Source organism: Podarcis bocagei (assembly GCF_964188305.1).
Source record: "Podarcis bocagei genome assembly, chromosome: 16".
Lineage (NCBI taxonomy): Eukaryota > Metazoa > Chordata > Lepidosauria > Squamata > Lacertidae > Podarcis > Podarcis bocagei.
Genome location: NC_138142.1, coordinates 17,225,555 through 17,252,951, shown reverse-complemented (window position 1 = coordinate 17,252,951; position 27,397 = coordinate 17,225,555). Strand labels below are relative to the sequence as shown.

General features: G+C 45.0%; 2 protein-coding genes across 3 annotated transcripts; one reads left to right on the top strand and one right to left on the bottom strand.

Moving 5' to 3' along the window:
• Positions 1 to 575: 575 nt before the first annotated feature.
• Positions 576 to 5,474, bottom strand: LOC308575962 (protein CUSTOS). Its single transcript, XM_081175141.1, has 6 exons — positions 5,233 to 5,474; positions 4,553 to 4,598; positions 3,705 to 3,803; positions 2,975 to 3,048; positions 1,669 to 1,762; positions 576 to 1,259 (listed from the first exon to the last, which is right to left on the bottom strand). Exons 1-6 carry the CDS (start codon positions 5,375 to 5,377, stop codon positions 905 to 907), a joined length of 813 nt encoding a protein of 270 aa, XP_081031267.1. The 5' UTR covers positions 5,378 to 5,474; the 3' UTR covers positions 576 to 904.
• Positions 5,475 to 6,193: 719 nt separating this feature from the next.
• On the top strand, positions 6,194 to 26,225 carry RNF185 (ring finger protein 185). 2 transcript variants are annotated; one of them, XM_081175206.1, is made up of 7 exons: positions 6,194 to 6,436; positions 14,130 to 14,344; positions 15,991 to 16,009; positions 17,256 to 17,368; positions 19,309 to 19,363; positions 21,409 to 21,526; positions 23,265 to 26,225. In XM_081175206.1, the coding sequence occupies exons 2-7, from the start codon at positions 14,172 to 14,174 to the stop codon at positions 23,360 to 23,362; spliced, it is 576 nt and encodes a 191-aa protein (XP_081031332.1). In that variant the 5' UTR covers positions 6,194 to 6,436; positions 14,130 to 14,171; the 3' UTR covers positions 23,363 to 26,225. The 2 variants fall into 2 exon arrangements, with proteins under 2 accessions (XP_081031332.1, XP_081031333.1); XM_081175207.1 differs by lacking the exon at positions 6,194 to 6,436 and adding an exon at positions 9,034 to 9,159.
• The last annotated feature ends 1,172 nt before the right edge of the window (positions 26,226 to 27,397 follow it).

Sequence of the window (27,397 nt, the reverse complement as noted above, 5' to 3'; positions counted from 1 at the left end):
CTGTTCAGCCTGCCCACCAAGTTGATCATAGCCCACTGGCCACATGGGGCAGATGAGCTGAGCAGGGGCCTGATGAACTTCTTGGTTTTGTGGCTTGAGAATATAAAAGTAGAGAGAGTTGTTGAGCACTTGGGAGAACTGTATCCATGGCTAGTGGGTGTCAGTATATGGAAACATCACAGCTGCAGACAGCCAGATTGTTGACATCACATGATGCGGCTATCTGTGGGAAAGAATTTCCCCGGACGTTCACAGGCTGGATAAGTCTTTGTGAAGAGTGTAATTTGAAACCTTCCGACTGCGCATGCTCAGGAAGTTTGTCAGACTTGCTAGAAGAACTGAACTGAAAGGAAGTGTTTTTCTCTAGTGCTGTAGACAGAAATAAAAGAATGTAAATAGACGTTTCTGTCTGTCTCCTTTTCCCTGCTAGGGAAGAAGCAGGAAAAAGGGGTGTGCATTTTACCCACTCTTGGGAAAATGTCGCCTATCAATATCTCCCTGGTCTGTCCGGGAAGTCAGCCAGAGGAGGTTACCGGTGAGCAAGCTCTGAGGACAGTGAGAGGGGCCAGCCTCTGTGGAGGGGGCTTGCAAACCGACAGTGGGCAGCCTGGGAGGTCACAAGCTGAGCAGGCCCAAGAAAAAAAGATGGGACCCAGGAGAGTCATCCACGGATGTCTTATCCACCCACTGCCCACCTGAGCACTCCAGTAAGCAGCTCCAACAAGTCCTCATCCTCTGTAACATGGGGAGCTTCCCCTGCGTTTTTACATGGCAGGGAGTGCCAAACTAAGTTCTTTGATTCCATAAAATATAAAATTCAACAACTGTGTTTCCTTAAATGCAGGCCAGACCAATCAAGAGCCACATCAGGTAACTCTTCCTAGTACCAAGTGTCTGTAAAACATCACTCCATCCTTATTTCCGCTTTCCCCCTTTTCTTCTTCTTCTTCTTCCTCTTCATCACTGCCATATCCTCTGTACTCGCGTCCTCTCCTCTCCTGCTTGCCCCATCGAAGCCCGAGGGCCCCTCAGTCCTATGATGTGCTCCTTCTCTGGCCTCCTGCTCATTACTGTTCTCTCCATTCACTTTTGCCTTCTTTTTCCTCCTCTTCTTCTTCTGGCTGGGCTCCGTGGCCGGGCAGTGGTGGTCCTGGCTGGAATTCTGGAGCGCCGCTGGGAGGCCGCTATGTTTCAGGATGTCTGCTGCTGTCACCGTGGCTTCCTGGCACCTCTGCCATTCTTCGTCACTGTCCGGCTCGCTGGAAAGAGTTACAGGCAAAAGGGTGGTAGAGTTAAACCCTTGGAATTCGCTCCTGCAATATGCGGCAGCGGCCACCAACTTAAGATGGCTTTAAAAAGAGGATCAGACCAATTCACAGAGAAGAGGGGTATGGATGGCTACCAGCCATGCTTATTATAAATTAATCACTATCGACACACCTGGGAATCCCAAGTGGTGGGGAAGGGAGGGGGTAGCCTTGGGAGCATCGCAAGGGTCAGACACAGCGGGGTGGGCAGCCTGGGATCCCCACCCCCTGCTGCAGCATGTGTAAAATGCTGGACCTCCCCATCAGGGATGAGTCCTGCCATCAGCTGCAGCCTCCAAGCCAGCTGCCCTGCTGGCTAGTTCCACCTCTGTCATGCACACCTGCCACAGCAGCATCTCACCTGGAGCTGCAGTACCGCTGCCGCCGCCTCCCTGCAGTCTGAGGTTCTGGCTTCCCACAGTCTCCTGGCACTGATGAGGAGAAGAGGCGGAAGCCTAAGACATTGGAAGAAAAGTGGAGAAGTTATTAGGGCACCCTCTGTGTTGGGGTCAGACCAGGACCGCATATCCAAAGGGCATGTAGGAGTTCAAGTTCTCCAACCCAGCTAGGCATTTTGTGTTTTCGCTTTGTATTTTTGTGCTGTGAGCCACCCTGCGATCTTTGGATGAAGGACAGTATATAAAGTTAATAAATAATAAAAATAATAATAAAGTCTACAGTCATACCTCGGGTTAAAGACGCTTCAGGTTGAGCGTTTTCAGGTTGTATTCCGTGGCAACCCAGAAGTAATGGAATGGGTTACTTCCGGGTTTCGCCACTCGCGCAAGCGCAGACGCTCAAAATGATGTCACGCGCATGAGCAGAAGTGGCAAATTGCGACCTGCAGACACGGGTTGCATTCTGCTCAGGATGCGAACGGGGCTCCGGAACAGATCCCGTTCACATCCAGAGGTACCACTGTATTGGAGCGAGAGGCTGGGAGTGCAAGTGGGCCTCGCTCTGTTGACCAGCAGGGCAGCAGGTATGGCTTCTCGGAATTCTACCAGGCCTCACCAAACCTGTCAATCTGCCTGTCAATCTGAGAGCCTGGTGTTGCAAATACCTATCCCTTACTGTGCCTGAAGAGTGTTCCACAGAGTACTGTGTTTGCCATCAGAGGCCAAGTCTTCTGTGGCATGGAGGGTGGTGGCACAGAACTGGCCTTTTCGGTGGTGGCTCCCTACCTCTGGAATGGTCTTACCAGGGAAGAATGCCTGGTGCCATTGTTGTCTGTCTTTAGGCAACAGGCAAGAAGACACTTGTTTACCAAGCCTTTTAAATTTTTGATTGGGAAGGTACTTAACGAGATTTGTGCTCATCCTTTAACTGGGGCAGGAAAGGAATTGTTCTTTTAAAATATATTGCTGGGTTAGTATTTTAGTTTGGGGGTACTGTTGTTTTTCTGCCTGGTTTTAATGTATTAGTTATTTCTATTTTTATTGTGGAAGTTGCTTTGAGACACCCAACTACAAAAATGTGACTAATAAACACAAAAACCTAACAATAAAATATTTGAGGTTTGAGGATACGCAGCCTCAGGCCCCAAGGTCCTTGCTTCAAACTCCACAGTTCCTGACACAGCAAATTTAGCATGCACAAACACACAGAACCAAAGCAACACTTAAGTTGGTGTAAAGCGTTTTAGATTATGCAGAGAACCCACTCACCATCATCTTCAGTCTCTGAGCACTGCAGATTGTCCTGTGCAGGTCCTGGAGAATGCTTCAAAATAGTAATGGAGCTAAAAGAAAGAATTACAATTGCACAACGAGAAGGGAAACCAGGGGTCATGTTAAAATACTGGCATGACACAAATGATACAGCAAGCCTAGGAGACTCCTCAGTTGGTTGGCTAGACAATCTGGTAATTATTTGCTGGTCCAGATTCCCAGTTTTCATTATCATGCTTGTTTTTTGTTTTTGTTTTTAAAGAAGCAAGTCTTTAGCTCTGATTCCTGCATTGCACGGGGTTGGACTAGATGTCCCTTTGGATCCCTTCCAGCTCTGTAATTCTATGATTGTAAAACCAGAGCTGAAATGTGCAGGCATTATTCCACCCACCTGCTTTGGGGAAACTCCCTGCTGCAGTCAGCTAGGATTGACCAGGAAGCAGCAATAATACCCACAGAGACAGTAAATTCTAGATGTAGTCACAGCTGCCCAGAGATTGAACTCCCTGGTTTCTTTCATAGCTATTTTCCCCTCTCACCTGGAGTGGAAGTAATTTTTTTAGTCCAGGATTTTAGTATGCCTGTGATTGCATGACCTGCCCCTCCCTTCCTCCCTCAAACAAAAGTAAAAAAGACCTCCAAAGAAGGAGACTCCACCACACTCCTTGAATTTTATCTGAGGGAAGGTCTCAAGGAGCATCAATGTCACACCTTTGAGAACATATACCTGTCCAAAATTGCTCCCAATTTCTTTGCAACATGAGCTCGGAATTCTGGAGTGGTCTGCAGCTCATTCCCATCCTGCCCGTGATCGGAGACCTTCTCTCTGTTTAAAGAGAACAAACTACTAAATTATCTTGGAAGTTTGTAGCAAACAGTTCCCTTTGCCTTGAAAAGAAGAAGCTGGAATCAGATCCTGAAAACTGTAATGAGCCAGCCAGAGGGCTGTGCAGTATGAAAGATCTGGGTTATGGCCTCAGTGCGAATGCCAAGCAGAGAGGCCAAAGATCTTATATAAACACATTTGGCACCAATTCAGGTTGTCTAATACACGACATGGAGGTATGAGAAACAGACTTATAACTCACCTAGGGTTTTTTTTGTTTTTGTTTTAAGATCCAGGTAAGTACAATCCTGCTATCCTACCCCTGTGCTGGGTAAATTGGAGAAAAGCATAATTAAACCTAGAATTATGACCAGCTTTCTGGCAGAGCACTCAGGGATGCATTTAGACCAGCATGCCTGGTGAGAGCCTCTTGGGGCTAAAACATGTCACAAAGAATGGAAAAGGTTGTAGAATAGAGTGTTCCCTTGTTCTGAGTGTTTTATTTATTATATTTATATATATTATATTTATTATATTTCTTTATCCTCAATAAAAACTTTATTACTGGGGGTTCTGGGGGTTCTTGACTTTGCACAATTTTGCCTTTGCGTGCAGACCCCTGGAACCAAACTTTCACATAAGTGGCAGGCCAAATGTACTACATGATTCTTATGGCTATGTAGCTCAAATTTTAGTTTCTAGTAGAACAGAACACAACGCTCAGTAAACTTTCAAAAAAGCAAAGTTACCTGATGCTAGGTTCAGCGGATGGCAACTTGCTCTTCTTAAAGTTACCTGCAAAAAGTTAACAATTAGGCCCAACATGGAAGCGACGTTAGTTCAGATTCATGAGCGAGCCCTTTACAAAAGCAGTTTACAAAAATAATGGTGCAATAAAATTATTAGCAAAAGCAATTATTAAAAAAATTAAAACCAGCAACAAACTAAAAACACATCAGCATTCTAGATATTTAGGTAGGCTTGCCTAAATGAAAATGTTCTTAGCAGGTGTCGAAGAGTAAGAATACAGTGATATTCCAAAGCGTAAGTGCTGCTAGAAGACTGATTTTTGACAGATTTTTGTTGGAGCTGCAAAAAAGCATCAAAATCTTTGTGGATCATTTTTCTGAGTCACGTGCCTCGTGCCAATTGATTTTATAGGCTTCTTATCCGTCAAGCTAAGGCAGGCATATGTGGCCGTTCACTTTTGGAGCCCCCAGCCTTCATCAACTGCAGCCAGGGATGACAGGGGTTGCAGTCCAAGGAAGCTGCAGGTTCCCCATTCCTGGTTTTAAGAGATCAACTTGATACAGCCCTATTTCTGCCACACACAAAAATGGGTTTCCTGCAGGGCTTTTTTGGGATGGGTAAAGTTTCTATCTAAAGATAGGAAGGTGCTAGCAGGCCTGCCGCTCAGGGCTCTCCCTACCGCCTTTGGGCACCAGCAGGGCCGCTGCTGCTGCTCGCTGCAGCACCGGGTCCCAGGCAGCCTCCCGGAGGCGCCCCAAATCCTCCTCCTCGCTGCTGCTGCTGCTGCTGCCTCTCCTGGTAGCCGACATGATGGAAATCCCCATGGTCGCAGTGCATCCTGGGGAGTGTGGTCCAACGCCTCGTGGCTCAGCCCTTCCCTAGCCCGGTGCCCTCGGAATTGGACTACAACTCCCAGTAGCATAGCCAGATGATGCTGGGTCCGATGGGAGTATTACTGTGCTGGCTGGGGCTGATGGGAGTTGTAGTCCAAAACTGTTGAATGGAGAAAATGACCCTAAATGTCTTCATTGGGCTGGTCAGCATATGTGTGGAATACAGAACACAGAACGCTTAATTCACCGTCAGAGAGTGATAAGAAAAATAACAAAGAAAGGCGGGTTTGGCTTAATTTATATTATATATAAGCCCTGCTGTTAGCTTTAGATCGTCCATCCATCACATAGGTGGCCTTCTCCTCAGTCTTTTGAAATTGTAAGGTTTCCATACTGACACTGCTTTTCTCCACTGGCCTGAGGCGCCTCGTCACAGGTCTTGCATATGTCCATCTCAACTTCGCATACTTTTTGGCTACACATAAATTTCAATATTTGTCTCACCCAGTTATTAGTTTAATGATATTACTATAACATGGCACATTCCATGGCATGCTGCGTTGCTCTTACGCTGCTAAGGCTTGCCCAAACAAAAATGTATAGCAGGCGTCAGAAACAGCAGCAGCACCTCATCAAGAGGCAGGGAGTTCCGCAGTGCAAATGCGGCCACACCGTGTCATGAATCCTTCATTCTCCTCCTCCTCGTCGTCTATTTCCATACATTAAAGTGACGTGGCCCTGGGCTCGGCCCCACCTTTCTCACAGAGCTAGGCCCGGGCTCCGAGGAAGCAGCCGCCTCCGTAGAGCGGCGGGCCTTTTGGCAGGCGGAACCTTTGTCGCGGCTGCCTCCGGGGCAGTAGGGAGAGCCCTCGCGCTGGGGGACGGCGTGTGCCCTTGGGATAAGGGACCCCCTTTCCTGTTGTGGGGCCGGGCTTCCGGCTAGGGGAAGAAATCAGGTGACAGTTGCCGTTCGGGCGGAGGTGGAGTTCGAGAGAGCGAAGGGCCGCGAGCGGCGGAAGGCGCCAGCCGGAGGAGCCCGCGCCGACTCCGGTGAGAGCCCCGCAGGAGGCAAAGGGGGAGGCCCTCCGAGGTCGGCGAAGGGGGAGCTTGACCTTGGCCGGGCCGGGGGCCTGTCAGGAGAGAATTCCCGCCTTGGGAGCAGGTGCCGGGGCTCCGTCTCGCCTCCTGCACTCTGTGGGGTGGGGGGGTATAGGGGTCGAGGCTGCTGGTCAGGCTCGGTACGTTGCCTTTCATCATCCCCTCATGTACAGTGGTACCTCAGGTTACATACGCTTCAGGTTTCAGACTCCGCTAACCCAGAAATAGTGCTTCAGGTTAAGAACTTTGCTTCAGGATGAGAACAGAAATTGCGCTGCCACACTGCGGCAACAGTGGGAGGCCCCATTAGCTAAAGTGGTGCTTCAGGTTAAGAACAGTTTCAGGTTAAGTACGGACCTCCGGTATGAATTAAGTACTTAACCCGAGGTACCACTGTAAAGGGGGGGGGGGGACTCGTCTGGCTGACCGCTGTTGGAAACGGAATACTGGAATCTCCATGGATCCCAGCTTGGCCCAATCCAGCTGGGTAGGGAGGGAGAGCCTATCAGTGGTAGGATAGCCGAATACAGCCTTATTTCCACCAACGTTATTGTTGTTGTTGTAGCTGAATACTGTAGAGCCTTATTCTCCCCAACATTGTTGTTGTCCCCAACATTGTTGTTGTTGTTGTTGTAGCTGAACAGAACCTTATTTCCCCCAACATTATTACAGTGGTACCTCGGGTTAAGAACTTAATTCGTTCTGGAGGTCAGTTCTTAACCTGAAACTGTTCTTAACCTGAGGTTCGACTTTAGCTAATGGGGCCTCCCACTGCCACCGCACGATTTCGGTTCTCATCCTGAAGCAAATTTCTTAACCTGAGGTACTATTTCTGGTTTAGCGGAGTCTATAACCTGAAGCGCCTGTAACCTGAAGTGTCTGTAACCCGAGGTACCTCTGTACTGCTATTATTTATTATATCCTACCTTTTCTCCAAGGAGCTCTAAGTGTCTGGCACGTTCCTCCCCTTGTCCATTTTATCCTCGCAACAACCCTGTGAGGTAGGTTAGGACTAGAGAGACAGTGACTGGCCCAAGGTCTCCCAGTGAGTTTCATGGCTGTGGTGGGATTTGAACCTTAGTCTCTCTCCCAGGTCCTGGTCCAACACTGTAGCTGCTGTGGTATACTGGCTGTCTCATGCCGAAGACTTGGCATGTTTGCACTGTGGCTTTTATTTGTTTCGTAGAATCTATATACTGTTTGATTGTAAAAAAAAAAAGGGGGGGGGAAATGCCTGAAAGCAGTTTACTCTCTTTCTCTCCATATATAATGATTGTTAAAAACAACTGCTTAAAACATTTAAAAATAAAACCATTGAAAAACTACAAACAGATTAAAACTCGCACAAAATCTTCACACTTGAGATGTCATTCTTTTTGGACCCTCTTTATTTCTGTGATTGTAAATGGTCTGCAACAGGAATTGCAGGATTTGATGCATTCAAGGAGGAGGAGAGGTCTGCAGACATTTATTGGCCATGGTAGCAAATTGGAACCGTCATGTTCAGGGACAGTATCTACCTCTGAATATCAGTTGCTATAGGGTATGGGGGGTGGGCTGTCAACTTCAAGTTCTTTTAAAAAACACACTTTGCTGGTATTTAGGAAAGTGCACAACTTCATGTCCTTTCTGAAAGCACCAAGGTGACCATGTTTGAAAGCAGGATACTGGACTAGATGAACCAACAGGCCAGCACACTACCTCTTTTACTTTTTATTGTTATTATTTTTAAATAATTTTTATTAACCGGCCAATCAAATCAAATTAAATCACATCACATAAATTCCGAATTACAAAGCCGGATTTTAAATTTTGTTGGGGGGACCCATATTTCAATATCTTTTACTTTTTAAACTTTAAAATGTACTTCTTGCCTTGTAGTGCAGAGTGAGGAAGAGAGGTGCCCCTCCCCACTCACTGCATTCCTGTGGTGATCAGTTACAGGGAGGCCTAAAAAAACCAAAGATTTTGGGATTCAGAATAGTGTGTAGACTTCCATGTTATCAGACTGAAGTGTTTTTTCCTGCAGTTTTCCCTCTTGGGTCTGTGCATCACTTGGGTATTCTCTGATTGTAGAGTGGCTAATAAATTCTGAAATAAAATAGAATAGAGTAGCAGCTTGGAAAATGAACCCTCTTCTTGTAATGAACAGATTACAACATTAAAAGACTAGCGATATATCCAGCACGATGTAACCAAGCCAGGATTGCTGTCAGTATGCTTTTTAATGGCATGTAGCTTTCAGTTCTAAACTTTTAAAAGGCTTGTTTTTTGTGTGTTTCCCAAAGACTCCATTTCCCCCTGTATCAGGCCGTATAGGCAAAAATTTGCTGTTATCTTGAATCTCTCGGGTCGCCCCAAGCCTTTACATCTTGGTGCAGGCATAGTGCAAGGCTCTTAACTGATACATGAAAAATATTGAGTGAACTGGTCTTACTTAATTCCATTCAATTAGTGTTGTTCATTGTTAAGATTGTTTATAAATTCTGTGTAAGTGCTGGTGATTTATTCCTATGTGTTTCTTCATTTTTATCCATTCAAAACCAGAGCATTTTGCAAAGACTGTTGGTAAAAGCTGCATTTGACTTGTGGACTTTTCTGATGTTGTTCCTCTATTCTTCTTCAAGAATGGCCTTTGTGTGTCTCAGTTAAATGGCACAAATATTTTCCCAAAAGTAAGTGCCATTGAGTTCAGCAGGGTTTACTCCCAATTAGTTACTCCCAATTAGCTGCCTTTTTAAAACAACCACCACCACCATGCTTGGGCATGTGCAGATAATGACCTTACTTTGTTGTTTCAGGAATCTGTCTGGCTCGGGAGACAATGGAGGAGTGTGCCTTTAAGGGTGAAGTCAAAAGACTTTACTATAAATGTATTAATGCAGAACTATTCCAGACATGGAGATAATTTACATGCATGATCTAACAGGTTAAATTGGATGTATATTTTTTCCAGAATAAAGGAATAATGCATGCTAAATGTTTTCTTAGGAACTAGATTCAGGTAGGTAGCCGTGTTGGTCTGACGCAGTCGAAATACATAAAAAAAATAAACAAATTATCCAGTGGCATCTTAGAGACCAACTAAGTTTGTTCTTGGTATAAGCTTTCATGTGCACACGAAAGCTTATACCAAGAACAAACTTAATTGGTCTCTAAGGTGCTACTGGACAATGTTTTTATTTTCTTAGGAACTAGTATGTTAAGAGCGTGAAACGAAATGAACATCTGTGCAGGAGATCATATTGAGGTGATCTGGGCAGCCCCTCCCAAAGTTATCCAGTAATCCAGTCTGGAAAAATGCTTTGGGTCCCTAATGTTCAGCCCTGCAAAGAGACAAATAAATATTTGAAAAATCATGTGTGTCAAAATACAAAATTTAGCTGCCTGGATGAGTGACCACCTGAGATTTTCCCAACCCTATTCCACAGGCATTGATTTTGTTTTGTTTTTGATGTTAGCTTGTTTGCTTCTAGTGAGCTGTGCATAATTAATTCAAAAGATTTTGTAGTCACAGATGACCAGACTTTGTTACAGTGCTTATACAATATTTTATTTAAAGACTATTTAAATAAAAATCATAAACATATTTACTATGGAGTAAGTCTATTGAACAAACTGGGGTTACTTCCAAATAAGCATAGATAGGATTGTGCTGTCAAAGTGGCTTGAAGGCTCAGGATAGCTGAGAATTGCAAAACTGGAGCAAAGGTCCAAGGCAGTATAGTAAAATGGGAAATAGAGCCTCGAGAAGTCAACATGTAAAGCAAGGTGTATGTATATCCTGGGTGCAGACACTTATATAAAAGGGTAACGTCCAGATTAGATAACTTCTCTCCAAAGCAGGAAACCACTAGAACGTTCATAAGCTTGCAGCTTAATGTTTCATGAGAAGTGCCTGGCTTAATGAAGGTGTGTGTGTGTTTTGCCACTTTTTTTCATTTGAAATGCATGCATGATTTTACTAGCAGTGGCTGAACCACTGAAAAATCTAGGCGGACTTCCAGGGTGGCGCCACCGGCAATGGCGGACTCCCTCTGAACTGGAGGGACTAGCTCCGCATGAAACGGGTCTTTTCCGCTGCGGCGTAGCGGGGACCCTTCTGGAAATCACAGGCGGATGAAGCCTGTGACCGTGGGACTCGGCAGGCACCCTTAGCGCCCCCCAACCCACAAAGGAACCCATAAACGGGCTCTGAAGTGAAGAGGGGGAAGTGGCACGGTGCTGTGAGTTAATTGCTTTTTCTGTGGAGTGAAGCCGCATAGCCGTTGCCGGAGAGCGCTGCATTTTTCCTGGGACAATTTGGCATCTAAAATAACCAACCGTGAGTACTGGAACATTAAATATTTGGACTTCAAATAAGAACTGGCGAAATAAAAAGGAATTTGGACTTTAAAATTAACCCTAATTTGGTACTGAAACGGGAAGGTTTAAACAGGAAGTCACCCTTCCGTTTCCTTGTAGTCAGAACAAAGCAAAGACAACGCAAACTAGAGCCTTAAAAATCACTTTTAAAGGATCGACTTTCATCATTTAAAATCGCTGAACCCCCCTTCGGTAGCAGGAGAAGAAGGGGGACTTTTTCCTGAGCCGTTTAAACCTGCAGAAGTGAAGCTAAAGCAAAGTAATTTTCCACCGTCCTGACCCTGGAGCGGGGTGTCAGATTTGATGTTTGAAGCTCATTGACCAGAAATAAATGCTTTGACAGATAGTTAAAAGAAGAGAAACATTGTGACTCCATTGTTTTCTTTTGCCTTTTAAAAGAACAAATATGGACAAAATATCTTAAAAAAGAAACTTTGTTGCTATTGTTTTCAAGGAAAAGAACAACAAGAAGTTTTTCCCCCTAGAGGGGAACTGTGAAATTGTAACTAAATCCTGGGAACTTGCAGCTGTTACTGATTACAACTGTGGGAAAGGATTTGTGACCTTGTAGGACAATGCCTTCAGAAGCACTGTTGGGTGCTTTCTGTAAAATAAATGCCCTATTGGATCAGTTAAGTCAGAAGACTGATTTTATGACTAATGCGGCCAGAACCTTTGAACAGGTAGTGGGAAACTATACGGAGCCCACCCAGGAACTAAAACAGGAGCATGCCATGACAGAATAACTGAAAGAAGAGGACCTTGCTGAATCTTGGGCGCCAGGGATGGAGGGACTTTTGGCCCAGCAGGAAAATGAGCCTTTGGATTTGACAAATGAACTTGGAAAAAACCAGATTTGGAAAGACAAAGTTTGGCTGGAAATGGGGGGGGGGTTGGACTGACCCCCCTATGCAGGGATGTTTGGACTTTCCGAATCTGGCAATGGGCCGTCAGAGGGTTGGAGCTGTTGGGACTTCCAATCTTGGAGGGAATTTGAAACATGTTTTAAAATACCACATGGAGTCTAGTCTGGACTAAGAGAAAGGGGCTGATTTGTTGAAAGGGTCAAAAACACTACCAAGCTGGAGTTCCCACGAGTGAAAGGAAAATATGAAGAAGAACTGCGGAAGGGACATGGAAGAGATTTGAAGGCCTCGGATATAAGATCACCAGGTTAATGTGCCAGACTAATGGGATAAAAAGGACTGACAATCCCGGGACCGAGGGGAGGGGACGCTGGAAGAAGATTGGGTTGTTTTTATTCTCTTTTTTTATCATCAGAAATGTTTTATGAATGTTGCAAAAATGTTGAAATGAAATTACTTGGCTCTTGTAAGAATGTTTAAAGAACTAGGTAAAAAGGTAATGGTTATGAGAAGCTGGTAAAAATAAGATTTAAGTTTTAAGGTTCTTTATAAGATAAGATGAAAATAGAGCAAGGTAATGTAATGACAGAATATTATGAATTATGGAAAGGATTTGCTGTGACAATTATTAATCAAGATACAAGAGATGAGAGGAGGAGGAGGTCATGGAAAGAAGGTAATGAAAGTGGAGAATTTGAAAATGATGGTTTTATTTTTTATTTTTTTCTGTTTTTGTCTTTTTTCTCTGTAATTTTGTCTTTTTTTTCTTTGTAATTTTAAAAATTCTTTTTCAATAAATATCATTATAAAAATAAAAAAATGAAAAATCTGTAGAGCTCAGAAGCTGCATCTATTAAAGCTTGCTAGCTGATTGCAAGGCTGCCCTTTGGGAGTCCCCTGCAAAATGATGTAACTGAATGAAAAGAGTTCTGTTGAAATAGGTGCCTCCTCTTTCCCACTTGCCAAGTTCTGGTGATGTGGGCATTAAGCTGCTCTGGACCCACTGTGGAGCTGCGTTCCCCTATGCAAAAAGCACCATTTCACAGGAGCCAAGTGGCGATGCGGATAAGGTCCCGGTTCAGTACTTGTGCTTTCTCCTTTGGCATTTTTGCAAGGAAAGGAAGCAGAGAGGGGCTGAATTCGCTTCAGGTAAGCGAGGCAAAATGCTAAGATAGCAGGGAGGGGATTCTGTTTTTGGAAGAGCCGCATAGTGTATTAAGATGGGGGTCCCCTTGTGTAAGAAGTGGACTTCTCAGCTGCTTACACACTGCTGGGTTTTACAAGTGCTGTAAGCTTTAATTAGTAGGGTAATCTACGAAAGTTTGATTAGTCATTTGCCAGCAGGTAAATTATAATTGGTGAGCCGAGTTTTCAAGAACACCCATGTTTATAGATGTTTTGGTTTGTTGACGTGGCAGGAATGAGAGGGAGAACCTTTCTTTGAACAATGAGTGGGAGGTTCCTGTTTGTTAAATTCCAGGTTGTGTTTTCTTTGATACCTTTGAATTTTAATAAATTCATTGAGTAGTTGGTTAAAGTGTAAATGATTCCTCAGTTTAAATTGCTGTCATTTTTTTCATGCATAAAACATGGAGCTGCCAGATGAAATCAATTATTTTGTCTAATTGTTGGTGGTTTTTAGCTTTGTTTTTAGCTTTTGAATGTTAGGGTGGATGTTGTTGCAATAAGTGGGCCAGTATATTGCTTTTACACCCTGAGTTGTAGACATATGGTGGCTTGTCTGTGGATTTTGTTAAGTTGGAAATGAAAGATATTAAGATTAATTGAATGAATACAAATTGAGAAAGTTTTTTTTTTTTTTAGCGTATTCTGTTAATTCTCAAAGGTGTTCTGCTGTGTATCCATGCATCTTTGTTAAACCCATCCCCAGCTTTAGCTGTGCCAAGCCCACTGGGAAGTGCCATGAATTAAAAAACCAAAAAAGGCTTTGGATGTATTAATATTATCATGCACTGAACTTCAGGGAGTGTTTGTAAACTGCTATGCTAAATGTTGTGGGGCTCGGTTAAAAGAAACAAGCAGGGAACTCACTGGGAGGCCTAGAGATTGCTCTGGTCCCATCAGTGCCAGTCATGAGGGTATATTAAAACCAGGTTGTCGCTCAGCTTGCCCAAGATTTCTCTGGACTACGATAAAAATGGCCTGAGGGCTTTCACTGTACAAAAATAAACACTATAATTATTTTCCTCAATCTGGTGCCCTCCAGGTGTTTGTACTCCAGCACCAGCCAGCCCAGCTTTACTCCAAAACCTGTGGAGGATGCCAGGTTGGAGACATACGGTAGTGCCACCATCTCCTCCTTGGGTCTGGATTAGGGAAATAATATAATGGCGTCCCCTAAATTCATTCTTTCTTTCTTTCTTTCTTTCTTTCTTTCTTTCTTTCTTTCTCAGAGTTCAATTGCATTAAAAATTTCCTGACTGGGTGTGACAAGAATGGCCAGCAAAGGGCCAGCAGCTTCTACCTCCACCGAAAGCAACAATGCTGGCGGGACCAGTGGCAACAGCAGCAGCGGGGACGGGGCAAGCCAGGACAGCACTTTCGAGTGCAACATCTGTTTGGATACAGCCAAGGATGCTGTGATCAGCCTATGCGGGCACCTCTTCTGGTCAGTATCCTGGTGCTCTTGGCCAGTTGTTCATCTGCTTTCTACGCCAAGCTCTTGAGTTGCCTACATAAATGTTAGAAAAGTTTGTGTGGGTTGTTTTTTTTTTTAAAAAATCCTCAAACAAATACTGCTTCTCCACTCCCACTCCTGTGTGTGCCCCTCACTCGTCTCTCTCCTTGGCAGTGCCCCTGCCAGCCAGGTGTCAGTTGGGAAGTTCAGTTCCCCACATCTGGCTCTTTGCATTCTTCCCATGAGAATGAATGGCAGCCGTTTAATCCCATGAGGGTGTATGAAAGGGGTGCAGTTGTGGGCACAGTGATGCCAGGCGTGCTAGGATCAGGCCCCTGCTGTGGTCTGGGATGCACTTGTTCATGGAACTCAATGAGAGCCACTGTAAGACCTGCTTTCCTAGTGCCACACCTTTACCTGGAGAGCCCTGCCCTCAGTGCTGTGGCAGAGCCTGGGGACTGGCATGAGTGCCGTTTTGCTGTTTTACGTATTTGATTGTGAATGTATAAACTGTTTAATATAGAATGCCTTAAGTGGTGAATGAATGTGTATTCAAACATGTATGATAAAATCGGCCATAAGACAAAGCGGCTATGGAAAAATCATCATTATTCTTGTTCTTATTGGGAACATAACTTCCATTGTCCCTGAACACTGGCTAAGTCGTCGTATGGAGGGGACGCCAGGTTGAGGAAGGCCTTTCCACAGCGCTGGTGAGAAGCCAGTTCTAGATGCTGCCACGCCTGTGCGGAAACAACTTTCACCCAAAATACCCTCGTGTGGTCCTGTTAGTTCATGCTCCATTTGCATACTCCAGTTTCACTGTGTTGGGTTCTTCTTTTTCTGAGGCTGCTTGAATGTAAAGCTCAGCTGCCTCTAGGTAAAGTTGGGGTGATTATCTCCACCCCTCTGCCTCGTGCCCATTTCAGAGTGTGTGCCCAGGACAGCTGTATAAGCCAGATTTTCCTTCTCCCTCCATTCCTATCATTACTTAAAATAAAATAATGCATGAACAGGAATTTCTGATGCACTGGGGAAATCTGCCACCTGAGTGCAATGCAGGAATGCTAAAGAACCCCTGACAGACTGCCACCAAACCTCTGTTTAAAAACCTCCAGTGAAGGAGAGTCCATCACCTTCCGAAGGAGCCTGTTCCACTATCGAACAGCCCTTATTGCCAGAAAGTTCTTCCTAATGTTTACTTGGTCTAACCTTCCTTGTAATTTGAATCCATTGGATCTGGTCCCACCTCTGGAACAGGATAATGCAAGCTTGCTTCATCTTCCATGCAACATTGCGACAGCACTTTAGATATTTGAAGATGGCTTTCATATCATATCTCAGTCTTATCCAGGCTAACCATATCCAACTCCCTCAACTGCATAAGGCTTGGTACTACCTAGAAGAGAAGCAAATTGTATTATCTGGAAGTGAAGCAATTAAAAAAAAACAACACCACCCCTAGCTGCTTTCTTACTTAAATATTATTGTTTTAATACTCAACTGTGGAACCGGCAGGGCTGGATTCCAGTCTATTGCTTGCTCAGTGTATTTTGATCTCTCTCCCTTTTCTCCTCCTGCCTCTACCGCTGCTCTCCTCCTGCCCTGTGAACAAATCATTCTGGGATTCTCAACAGTTGGCCTTGTTTACACCAGGTAAGGCAGCTTTTCTTTTGCTTTGTCTTTCATCAGCTCCTCTTGCTCAGTCAACCCCTCAGCTCTCTGGGGGAACTGAGAAGGTGCAATATCCCTTTCAGTTTCTAAATGGTGCCTGTGCACCAGAGATCTCTAGGGCAACCCAATCTGCTAATAACCGTTTGCATGCAATAGTTTGTAATCTGCAGCTTTTTCTGTGGGGCTGATTGTTCTTTGTTGGAAGCTTCTATTGGTTTCAGTGAGATGGCACAGATAAATAATAAGTATCTGCGAGGTGGCTGAGTGTTCAGAACACTTTTGTACATTCTCTTGGTGCAACAGCTCTGTAAAGGTAGGTCAGTATAAATATGAAAATGAGGTTATGTCAGTGTAACCTGCTTTTGTCACTGGCAAAAGTGAGGAGTTTCCATCTCTGTGCCCTGCACCAACTTCCAAATACTGGGGTGGGAGAGGCCATATGTTAGTGTGCAGCTTAAAGGCCTGAGGCAAGAGTTGTGCCTGTTGTATGTTAAGGGATGCCGAGGAAAAAGTGTGGGTCAGGCCACAAAAGTGGTAGAAGAGTTTGCATGCCACACAATAGCCTTTGTCAACCTGGGGCCCTCCAGATGCTGTAGATTCCAGGTCCCACTGGCCTAAGCCAGCACAGCTATACAATGCTGGGGAGTTGAAGTACATGCTGGCTGAAATGAAGGTGTTTTAGAGTGAAATATCTAAAGGGAGCCAGATTGGGAAATTGCTGCCCCAGAACCATGCAGTAAAAATGGTCCCAAAGTGCTGAGAGCATGAGAAGATGTTTGGCAGTGGCGGAGAGGCGGAGATGATTCCTTGTGCCCAGAAGATTTTGTGAATGGCACATGCGATGACACTTAGCATATGCTTTCGGTGGTGGTATTATGATTCTGATTCGTTAATGTATTTAAATCCCACCTTTCTCCCAAATTTGATTCAAGAAGACTTACAGCATTTTACAAACCTTGTTCTAAAACACAAAGGGATGAAAACAAACTAGTTAAAAACCATATTTAAAATAAAATAAATCACATTCAGAACCAGCATTAAAATACTGATTGCACCTCGTTTCCAAAGGCCTTTCTGAACAGGGAGGTCTTGGGCTGCTGATGGAAAGGAAGGAGCCAGATTAGCCTCTCTAGGAAGGGAATTGCACAATAGGGAGTCCTGTGTGCTTCATGCAAGGCACATCTCTAGTCTCTTGCTCAGGTTTGTTCGTTCTTTCCTGCCTTTTCAGTGGTTAGAGACCAGGCCCAATCGGCAGGTGTGTCCTGTATGTAAAGCAGGTATCAGCCGCGACAAGGTCATCCCACTTTATGGAAGGGGCAGCACCGGACAGCAGGACCCCAGGTAAGAATGTTGGAAGCTATTTCCTACAGCTGTAGGGGTGTGGAACCTGCGGCCTTCCAGCTGTTGCTGAACTATAGCTCCCACTGGCCCGCAGGAAGCATGGCCAATGGTCAGGGATGATGGGAGTTGTAATTCAGCAACATCAGGAGAGCCAAAGGTGCCCCATGCCTGTGTTACAAAAACAGCCTTTCTTTTGTGGGAGCCACAAGCCCTTATGGAGTGGGATTTGCAGAAGTGAACGTGGTGTGTTTAGCTGATATTGTTGCCAAATGCCTGCAAAGCCTTCACCCATCTGTAATCTTATCTTTTAAAATCTCCCTGCTTGAACTGTCTGTAGCAGTGGTTCCCAAACCCTTTTGGGCTGCCCCCCCCCCTGGTTCCATAAACTCATCCCCAATGCCCCCTAGTGTACTACACTATTAAAAAAAGCATTATACAGAATGGCGCTTTGCATAACCCACTAAGGAAGATAATAACACCATCAATTTGAGAACAACAACAATTAATTAATCCAAAATCCAATTAAAACTATTTAGTTTAATTTGTTAACCTGTGGAAATAATTGGAGCTGGAATTGGAGCATTTGCCTGTGTACGAGAACTTCGCTATTCCCCTTCACTGCAGGCTGATAGACAAGGCTGATTAGAGCATGAGAACTGGGCAACACTGTTCATGAAAATGCATTTGAGATCCTGAGTGTTTCTAAGGATTTAGAATTATGCAATGTGGATCTGTAGGAATAAGTAACTTGAGATGCTCTTTAAAAGAAACCAGTCTGATAACATCAGCCCCAATAGGCACATCAGTGCAAAAGACATTTCATTATGCTATGAAGCATTGCTGTAAACTGTAAAAGTGGCAGTGAAAAGTGTTGTGACTCATATACTAGACTATCAAACGTTCTCAATTCCTGCCTGGCAGGGGGCTGGACTAGATGAGCCTCGGGGTCCCTTCCAATTCTACAATTCTGTGATTCCTTAACTGCGAGAAGTGAGATTACAGGAAACCAGGCAGAGAGCCTTCTCGGCAGTGGCACCCTCCCTGTGGAACGCCCTCCCATCAGATGTCAAGGAGATAAATAACTATACAACTTTTAGAAGACATCTGAAGACAGCCCTGTATCGAGAAGTTTTTAATGTTTGATTATGTTTTTATGTGCGTTGGAAGCCTCTCAGAGTGACTGGGGCAACCCAGCTAGATGGGTGGTGTATGTTGTTGTTGTTGTTGTTGTTGTTGTTGTTGTTGTTGTTGTTATTACTACTACTACTACTACCAGCTTATTGAAGTCTGATAGTCATTTGCAGCTCCATCACCCAGCTGCTGCCCCCTTGCCTCAAATGCAAAGGTTCAACCCTTGGCATTTCCAGTTAAAGCTGGGGAAAGATTCCTTCCTGAAACTCTGGAGATCTGATGTCAGTCAGGGTAGGCAATACTGAGTTGGATGGGTCAGTGGACTGACTCAGTATAGTGTCGGGCTGTCACTCAGTGGTAGAACATCTGCTTTGCAGACAAAAAGTCCCAGGTTCAATTCCCAGTGGCCTTTCCAGGGAGGGCTGGGAAAATACTTCCTGCCTTAAACCCCGAAGAGCTGCTGCCAGTCAGAGTAGACCGTAGTGAGCTAGGTGGAGCAATGGTCTAACTTGATGTCAAGTAGCTTCCTATTGTGAAAGGTCTCCACCCTCTTACAGTCTGTGATGGTCACACTGATGCAACACTCTCTGTCTCTCTCTCTCTCTCAAATAATAATGATAAGAGTTTCAACATAGGCCAGCAATTAAAGAGGAAGATAGGCATGGGAACACCTCTTCAGCTACCCCACCCCCTATGGCTGGACTGCAGTGGAAGGAAAGAAAGGAACTCTTGGGTCCAGGTGGTGTTCATCAGGTCCCAGAGTTGACCAGAGCTGGGCTGGGCTTGACTGAATGAATTGTCTCTTGCAGAGAGAAGACACCACCACGGCCTCAAGGCCAGAGACCTGAGCCGGAAAACAGAGGGGTGAGTAAGCTACGATTTGCAGCCTTTGGGGGTTACTTCTGTATCTCCCAGAAGTACAAATGAGACAAAAAGGCATATTGCTCACCCTTAGGGCTATGAAGTGCAACGTACAAGCTTAAACCAAAGCATCAGAACAGCCTTGTTCTGTCTGGTGCCTTCCAGATGTCTTGGACTACAGCTGCTATCAGCCCCAGCCAGCCTGACAGGGCAAACCTACAGGAGACAGTAGTCTGGGTGACCTGCCACTCTCCCATACTTTTCCTTGGGTTGGAGAATGATTTTCCTTCTCCTCTGGGCCCCTGTTGGCCCCTTGTACATTCTTTTAGCCCTGTGGTTAGGAACCTCCAGCCCGTGGACCTAATTTGGCCCATGAGGCTGTTTTCCCTCAAGCCACACCCATCCGCCTCACATGTCATAATATATTGCATCAGGTGCGGAGCAAGTAAAAATACAGTCACAAAGAAACCACTGGAAGCCTTAAAATGTGCTCTGAATAGTTTCTTGGCAAGCACAGTTCTTAAATTCAGTGTCACTGGGATTGATTCTGCTTGAGAGCTCCCAACCAGAGGTCCTGAACAAAGCCAATTCCTGCCAAAAGTGGGACTTGAAGACAGCACTGATCACCTGTCCCACTCTTCCTCATCCTCACAACAATCCTGTGAGGTAGGTTAAGCAGAGAGAGTAAATGGCCAGAGGTCACTCAGTGAGCCTCATGGCTGAACAATGGTTTGAACCCTGGCCTCCTAAGGTCTCTTAGTTTGATTCTGTAAACACTGCACCACACTGGCTCTCAGTAATCATGTTTCCTTTTTGTAGGATTTTATAAAAATGTGGATTTTGAAAGCCTGTGGGGACTGTGTATGTAAACAGCCTCTGATTATAGTTGGTCTCCAACAAGTCTGTGCTACTGGGGAATGAAGATTGATATGTGTAAACATACAGTGTGTGTAGACATGGGGGTTATAAATAGTGTGGGGTTGAGAGATATTGGACAGGCTGCAGAATTTCCTAGCATGAAGATGGGGAGCACACCTGACCTGATGAAATAATTGCATTTTTCCATGCAAGGCAGCTTGGAGCCTCCAGGGTCTACCTGTGGGCCTCATTGCTTCAAACAAACAGCTCTGTTGGGTGTCATTAAGAAGCCTTTTTCTTTTCTCCGCACTCCCTGCAGAGTTGGTGGTGCCTTATTAAATCAGCAGCTGAACTTGAGAGCACCTTTTTAGCAGATGCTGCTGCCAGCACTAAGACTGCTGGAGCAAAAAGGCCTTGCTTGCATTCTGCTCTACTGGCATGGCCTTGAGGATCAGCACAGAATGCCCCGTCTCTGATCAGGTGGCCAGCAGCTGGTAGCACAAGCCATGTGGCCTGTCCCACGTGAAGAGAGAGAGGCTCAGCTGTGGCAAGCTCTCTCATTGGACTGCAATTCCCATCAACCCCAGCCAGCATATGTGATGCTGAGGCTGATGGGAATTGTAGTCCAAGACTATCTGGAAGGCTCCAGGTTGTGGAAGGCTGGTGTAATCCTGGTGCAACATTTCCCACATTCTTGATAGGTGTGTCACACTTATTTTCTGGATCTAAATTGGAAACAAACTCCTTCACCTCGAAAAGGATTCCTTTCAGACTGTAGTAAGGAGGAAAGGAGCTGGGTCCCTATGTTTCTGCCTGTGTTGTGGCTTCTCTTGGCAGGCCTTGTAATTTATAAAGATGCATAGAAATAATGGTCTCTAAGAGCAGGTGCCTTACTGCATCTCTGCCTCAGAAGTGACAGGGCAATCCAGACGTCCCCATCAGAGGCTAAGTGGAAAGAGGCGAGAGCAGGAAATTGTGCAGAGATACAGTGAGCAGGCTCTTCTTTGAGGGGACACTTTGGGCTCATGAGAGAGGTGCGGGTGGGTGTGAGTGGGTGGGTGTGTAAATCATGGCACACAGCCAGGGGCCAGTCATAGTAAATCATAGGCAAACAGATCAGCATTTCACTTCATAAACTAGCATGCTTGGAAGGTTTCATTATTCCCTCCCCCATTTGTGGTTCTTCCCAGGGCTTCCAGGGTTTTGGGTTTGGCGATGGAGGCTTTCAAATGTCGTTTGGAATTGGGGCGTTTCCTTTTGGTATATTCGCTACAGCATTCAACATAAACGACGGTCGGCCTCCCCCAGGTAAGGAGCACTTTCGAATAAAAAAAACCCCAGCAAGCCAGCAAATCATTGGTTGCACTCACCATAATTATAGGACTGGCAGATAAAAAAAAAGCTGGCACCTGTCCATTGTACTTACGTTGCTGTTTGTGTAACCAGGGCTAAGTCCTGATGTTTCATTTGTTTAGAACCCTTTAAATATAGATAAGCTATTCTGTTTTTAAAACTTCAATCAGATGAGTGCCGCTTATCTTCTGTTCCATTTTTGTTTTGCTTTTTAAGTACAAAGTGAGAACAATACATTCCTGCTTAGCAGTTCACCTGTGAAGTGCTTCTCACTGGTAGTTTGTAAGGAACAGCCTCCAAGCTGATTAGCATCAGTGCTCTCTATATGGAGTAAAACCAGTTGAGTCACTTTCGGTGGCCCTGAATCCTGAGCAGGCCCCCTCCTTTGTGCATGAGCCAAAGCCTTTGACATAACTTTGGGGCTTTGGTGGCCCTTGACGTAAATGTATTTCATGTCCACCACCAAATATATTAAGTTTCCTGTCTCTTATGTTAAGATTTGAAAGCAAATCTGAAAACCCTTGTGGGTTTGTACTACTTAAGAATTAATTTTTTACTCTGCCATTTGCTAACAGAGACTTCTTAAAACCAACGCTTTCAACTTGAAATGTGCTGGGTGTTTTCAGTGACAGGCGCGCTATCCTTACTTGATCACCTTTCTGCTTTTTTCATGGACACTGCGGCTGTTGCCTTGTCCTTCTTAGCTCTGGCTATATGCAGGGAGTCACAACAATACAAGATGTGGGGATATGACTAGTAAAGGGACCCCTGACCATTAGGTCCAGTCGTAGCCGACTCTGGGGTTGCGGCGCTCATCTCGCTTTATTGGCCGAGGGAGCCGGCGTACAGCTTCCGGGTCATGTGGCCAGCATGACTAAGCCACTTCTGGCGAACCAGAGCAGCACATGGAAACGCCGTTTACCTTCCTGCCAGAGCGGTACCTATTTATCTACTTGCACTTTGACATGCTTTCAAACTGCTAGGTTGGCAGGAGCAGGGACCAAGCAATGGGAGCTCACCCCATTGTGGGGATTCGAACCGCCGACCTTCTGATCGGCAAGTCCTAGGCTCTGTGGTTTAACCCACAGTGCCACCCACGTCCCAGTAGGGGATATCACTATTATTATTAATTTTTTAAAAATCACAGGCTGACTTTCTGAGCAAAGCTCCCCAGGGTGGCTTATGTAATATACATTTCCAGAATGTAACAGCAGTGCAAAACGCAACGTTTCAGCAAATTCTGAGCCACTATAAAAGTGAAATGATCCAGCAATAATAAAACACGTACACAACCCAGAACCAAAACAACCCGGTTTATCCATTTCACAGAGCAAAAATATAATGTATCGTTTGGTGAAACAGGGTCTTCAGAGCCTTTTCAGAGGCCTGCAGTGTGCTAATCTTTTGAATGTTGACAGGCAGCAAACTGCAGATCCAGGGTGCTCCCACTTAAAAGGCCCTGTCACCCCTGCCATTTTCACTAACTGAGGCCATGAGCAAATGAGGAAGGCTGCCATTGTTGATATGGGTCCAAGCAATCTTTCAGATAACTTGGGACAGTTGAAAGGGCCTAGGGAAGTCTTATAATCAAGATGCAGAATGGCGGCTGATTCCATGCTTTTCTGCTATTGGATCTGGAAATACACTGCTTTTGTTTGCTGAGAGAGGTTCCCTTTTCTTTCTGTCTTCCCAGCGGTTCCAGGGACTCCCCAGTATGTGGACGAACAGTTCCTGTCCCGCCTCTTCCTGTTTGTGGCCCTGGTGATCATGTTCTGGCTCTTGATCGCTTAACCTTGCCCTGTATTGTACCATGGTTTGTGGGGCTCTGAACTGGTCACAGACGACTGCTTCTTCTTCTCCGTGCCCCACTGCCAGCCTCTCGGTGTCTGGTTCCATAGCTCATGGGCTCCCGCAAGCCCCGATGTCTGCTGCAGTGGGAGGAGGACTCTTGCTTATTACGCCAGAGTAAATGGAATTAAAGGTCTCTCTTTAAAAGCATTCTAAAGTCCAGCCATGTGTCACGCAACAGGTAACTGGCTAAGGCTGTGAACCTAGCTTTGAGCTCCACATGCCAAGAGGGAGCATTGTTTGAAATCATGTGCCAAGCCGTTAAACCAGATGCTGGCCCTGGAGGGAGAGTGGGTGGCAAGGCCAGGCATGGAAACACTTGCCCTGTTTCTCAGATGAGCCTTGCAACCCAACAGCACTGAAGGGAAGGAGATCAATGGACCGACTGCTTCAGAATCCAGTTGCATAGATTGACCGAAACCCAACTTGCTCCTGGAAATTGTCTTCTTATGTGAGTACAACTTGGGAAGACCATCAGGCGGCAGGTGAGGTCAACTTAGGAGTATTCTCTTCCTGCTGTTTCCCACCTGGCTGACCTTTTCCCAGGGATATTTAAAATAAGTTAAGGGATAAGAGACTCTCTCACTCTGAAACAATAAAATACCTAAACTTCCTGGAACCAGATGGGGCAGGTTCTCTCATCTCAGGGCTGGGGGTGGAGATGTTGGACACCAGAGGGGTCCCCTCTGGGCTTGTTGCACAGCACACTTCCGCATGGATGAAAGCAGTGTTGTTTTCCTAAAACTTGTATAACAGCTTTCAGCTCTTAATTTGGATATAGAGAGTTCTGGTTACTGTAGTCATTGACACTCATTTGCTCCTTCCTGAGATGAATCCAAAATTGTCGTCTCCCCGTCCCCCAACTTCTTGGAATGGTTAGTTTGGGAAAAGTGGAGGACAATCTTCTTTTGAGCATTTTGTTCTTCCTCCATAAGAGTTTCTGCATAGTGAGAATAACAGCCTAACTTGGGGGCTTGTTCTCAAGCTCCAAGGGGTCATTTGTTAGTGTGTGAGCTTTTTCCGATGACCAAAGATAATATTTTGAAGGGTCGATCATGAGCATGAGCCAGCAGGAAGCTCTCCTACACAAGCCCCATTGAAACAAATCAGAGCTATGCTCCGGTTTCCACCTTTCCTGGCCTTGTCTCTCCATATGTTGTAGTCCAGGAGTGGGGGGGACCTGCGGCCCCTCTTAGCCACAATGCATATCACCAATGGCCAGGGATGATGGGAATTCTTGTTCAACAGCATCTGGAGAGCCAAGGGTTCCCCACATTTGTAATCCAAAATCTCAGGAGAGCACCAGGTTGGGGGAGCTGTCTTCTTCGTTTCAGTGGGACCCACATGGAAGAGCATCCCACTTAAATGGATCTGAACTATTTACACAAGGGATTCCTTTGCAGGAGTGGAAGAAGCCTGGGAATATTGCTTTAAAACTGTTGCTGCTGAATCCTGGGAGATTCACAGGACCAAAAATGAACCTTCCTCACTCCCTGACCTCACACTTTCTTGTAAATCTAAGGGTCTCTTCTCAAAGACTCCTGGGTTTCTCTCTCGTTTTGCAATGCTTTTGATCTCGTTTTTTTCTCCCTACTCCTTTCCCAATTTCTGTAGCAGCAATTTTTTATGAGTTGCTGAACAAATCACAGCCAGCAATACTGAAAAGAACAAATTGCATAAGGGGGCTTCTTTTTTTTGACTAAGGACTGATAGCATAGTAAAAACCAGTCATTGCATTCCCAGTAGTCACAGTGAGAGCGTTTCCCTTTTTTAAAAATGTAAAATCCTTCTGTCAATGGTTTTCCAAAAAGTGCTCAAGGGCCTGTCAGCGACATAAAAAAGACTGTAACCTGTGCTGCCTCCTAGAACCTGCATATCTTAGATTTGTTTTGTTGGGGGGAAAGATGGTGCCACCTGCTGTTGATAAGGTAAACTGAATACCATCATAGTATATAAGGGATCTCTGGCATTTCCTTCTTTTTACAGTTCATGAAAATGAGAACCATGGAACTAAAGCTGCCCTTCTGAAAGCAATCTTGTTAAACGGTTTGCTGTAAAGCTTTTTTTTTTTTTTAAAAAAGAATAAAATCTGTGGCAATCGGGAAAGAGAAAATTGTTATGGATTTAAAATATTAAAGCAGATTTAACTTCCTTGGATGGACCTTTTAAACATGTGGAGTATTATAGTTTTGCCAGCTGCTACCTGAGCAGAAGGGGATCTGTCAACCAAGGTGACCACAAAAGTACCTAGCCTGATTCAGAAGGTGCTGGATTGGGGTGAGTCCCACTGATAATGGCTCATGTGGGTTGTATATTTAATGTTCAAATGGTCCAGTCTCCATATTTTCCTGAAACGGCAAAGGGTCTTGTGGCACCTTAAAGACCAGCAAGTTTATTGTAGTGTAAGCTTTCATGGACTCTACATCCCCACTCTGTTGCCTGCATCTGTTGGAGTTGTCTTTAATGGGGGCAGAAGATTTTGCAGTCTAGCCTGCTTTTTAAGGTGCCAGAAAAACACTCTGCTGTTTGGATTTCTGCATACAAACACGGCTTCCCCTCTGGAATGTCATATTTTACTTGCGGGTTTGAAATGGCCTCTGGAGTTCCCCTTTCCCCTGCTGTGTTTTTTTTTTTTTTTTGTATTTGTATTCTTTCTCTCCCCCCCCCCAAAAAAAATAATAATAATCATGTATTGATTGTACTTGGCCTATGGTTAGCAAAAGATGGCACCACTGTGCAACACCATTGTGATTCACTAATTTTCACTGTTGTGAAAGTAATTTAGAATAAACACATTTTTACATTACCTTACGTCTGCGTGGAATTCTTCTTGTTACTGTCATTTAGTCATCTGCAGCCATAGGAATGTTGCTGAAGAGGCAAGTCAGCCATATTGTTTGAAGTAAAGGCTCTGCTTATACACCTTCTGATATTTGGGGTCTCTTAAGTCTAATCAGCATAATAATGTTGTTACTCATATGCAACGTGGTACTATCACAGTTGCCCCTGAGGGAACTTCAGAAGGGGTGGAGGTCTTGTGAATGAAATGATTTTGAGAGTGGGGTGAGTGGGGGAGTGAGAGCCCTTCAGCTTGATCAGGCCAAAAGGCCGATTTAGTCCAGCATCCTGTTCCCACAGTGGCCATCCAGATTGCCCAACTGGAATCCTGCAAGCAGGACCTGAGTTCAAGAGCAACTCTCCCCACTTAAGATTCCCAGCAATTATGGAGGTAGAGCATAGTTGCCACTGGTAGCCTTCTCTCAATTTGTAGGCAAAGGAATTTGTGGCAGCAAATTCCAGGTAAAAAAGATCAGGCATCCAGGGATTCTTTAGCTGTGATTCCTGCATTGGAGGGGGTTGGGCTAGATGACCCTTGAGGTCCTTTCCAACTCTACAAATCTACGGCACTATATTTCAGTAATCTGTATGTTGCATTTCAATATATAGATAGATAGATATAAAAATTAAAATTAAAAAAAAGATCAGGCATCAGAGTTGTTAGTTACAGAGTTCCTAAAAATACCAGCTAGAATGGGAAAACGAATCAGGGTAAGAAGCCCAAAAGGTTGATGGAGGAGCCTTCTTCCCATCTCTGCTGTAGCATGATGCAGTGTCCCAGACTACAAGTCCCATCAGTCTTGGCCAGCGTGGCTATGTGATGCTGGGGCTGAAGGGAAATGTCATCCAAAACACCTGGAGGGCACCAAGTTTAGGAAGGCTGAGTGGCTGCTGTCAGGTGACAGTTGAGTGGGACAAATCGGAACAAAGTGGTCTCAATTTCGCATATTTCATTGAGAGGCCCTGCAGTCATTTAAATTCTTTTTATGATAGTTTAAACTCTGGGTGGTTTTTTTAAACCATAGTGCCGATTTTTAAATTGTATTTTTATTATTTCCCGTGTGTGCCAGGAACAAGTATGTACCGTTACAAGTATGACAGATGATTGTTGTTAAAATCAGGGGTGGGGTGTGCAGTTAA

Excerpts from the sequence above, each read along its gene's own strand:
- LOC308575962 (XM_081175141.1), bottom strand. The coding sequence starts at position 5,377 with ATGGGGATTTCCATCATGTCGGCTACCAGGAGAGGCAGCAGCAGCAGC. Across the intron at positions 3,804-4,552 it reads TCCGCTGAACCTAGCATCAG|AGAGAAGGTCTCCGATCACG; the intron begins GTAACTTTGCTT and ends CTCTTTAAACAG. Across the intron at positions 1,260-1,668 it reads CAGCGGTACTGCAGCTCCAG|CGAGCCGGACAGTGACGAAG; the intron begins GTGAGATGCTGC and ends AACTCTTTCCAG.
- RNF185 (XM_081175206.1), top strand. The coding sequence starts at position 14,172 with ATGGCCAGCAAAGGGCCAGCAGCTTCTACCTCCACCGAAAGCAACAAT. Across the intron at positions 17,369-19,308 it reads ACCGGACAGCAGGACCCCAG|AGAGAAGACACCACCACGGC; the intron begins GTAAGAATGTTG and ends TGTCTCTTGCAG. Across the intron at positions 19,364-21,408 it reads CTGAGCCGGAAAACAGAGGG|GGCTTCCAGGGTTTTGGGTT; the intron begins GTGAGTAAGCTA and ends GGTTCTTCCCAG.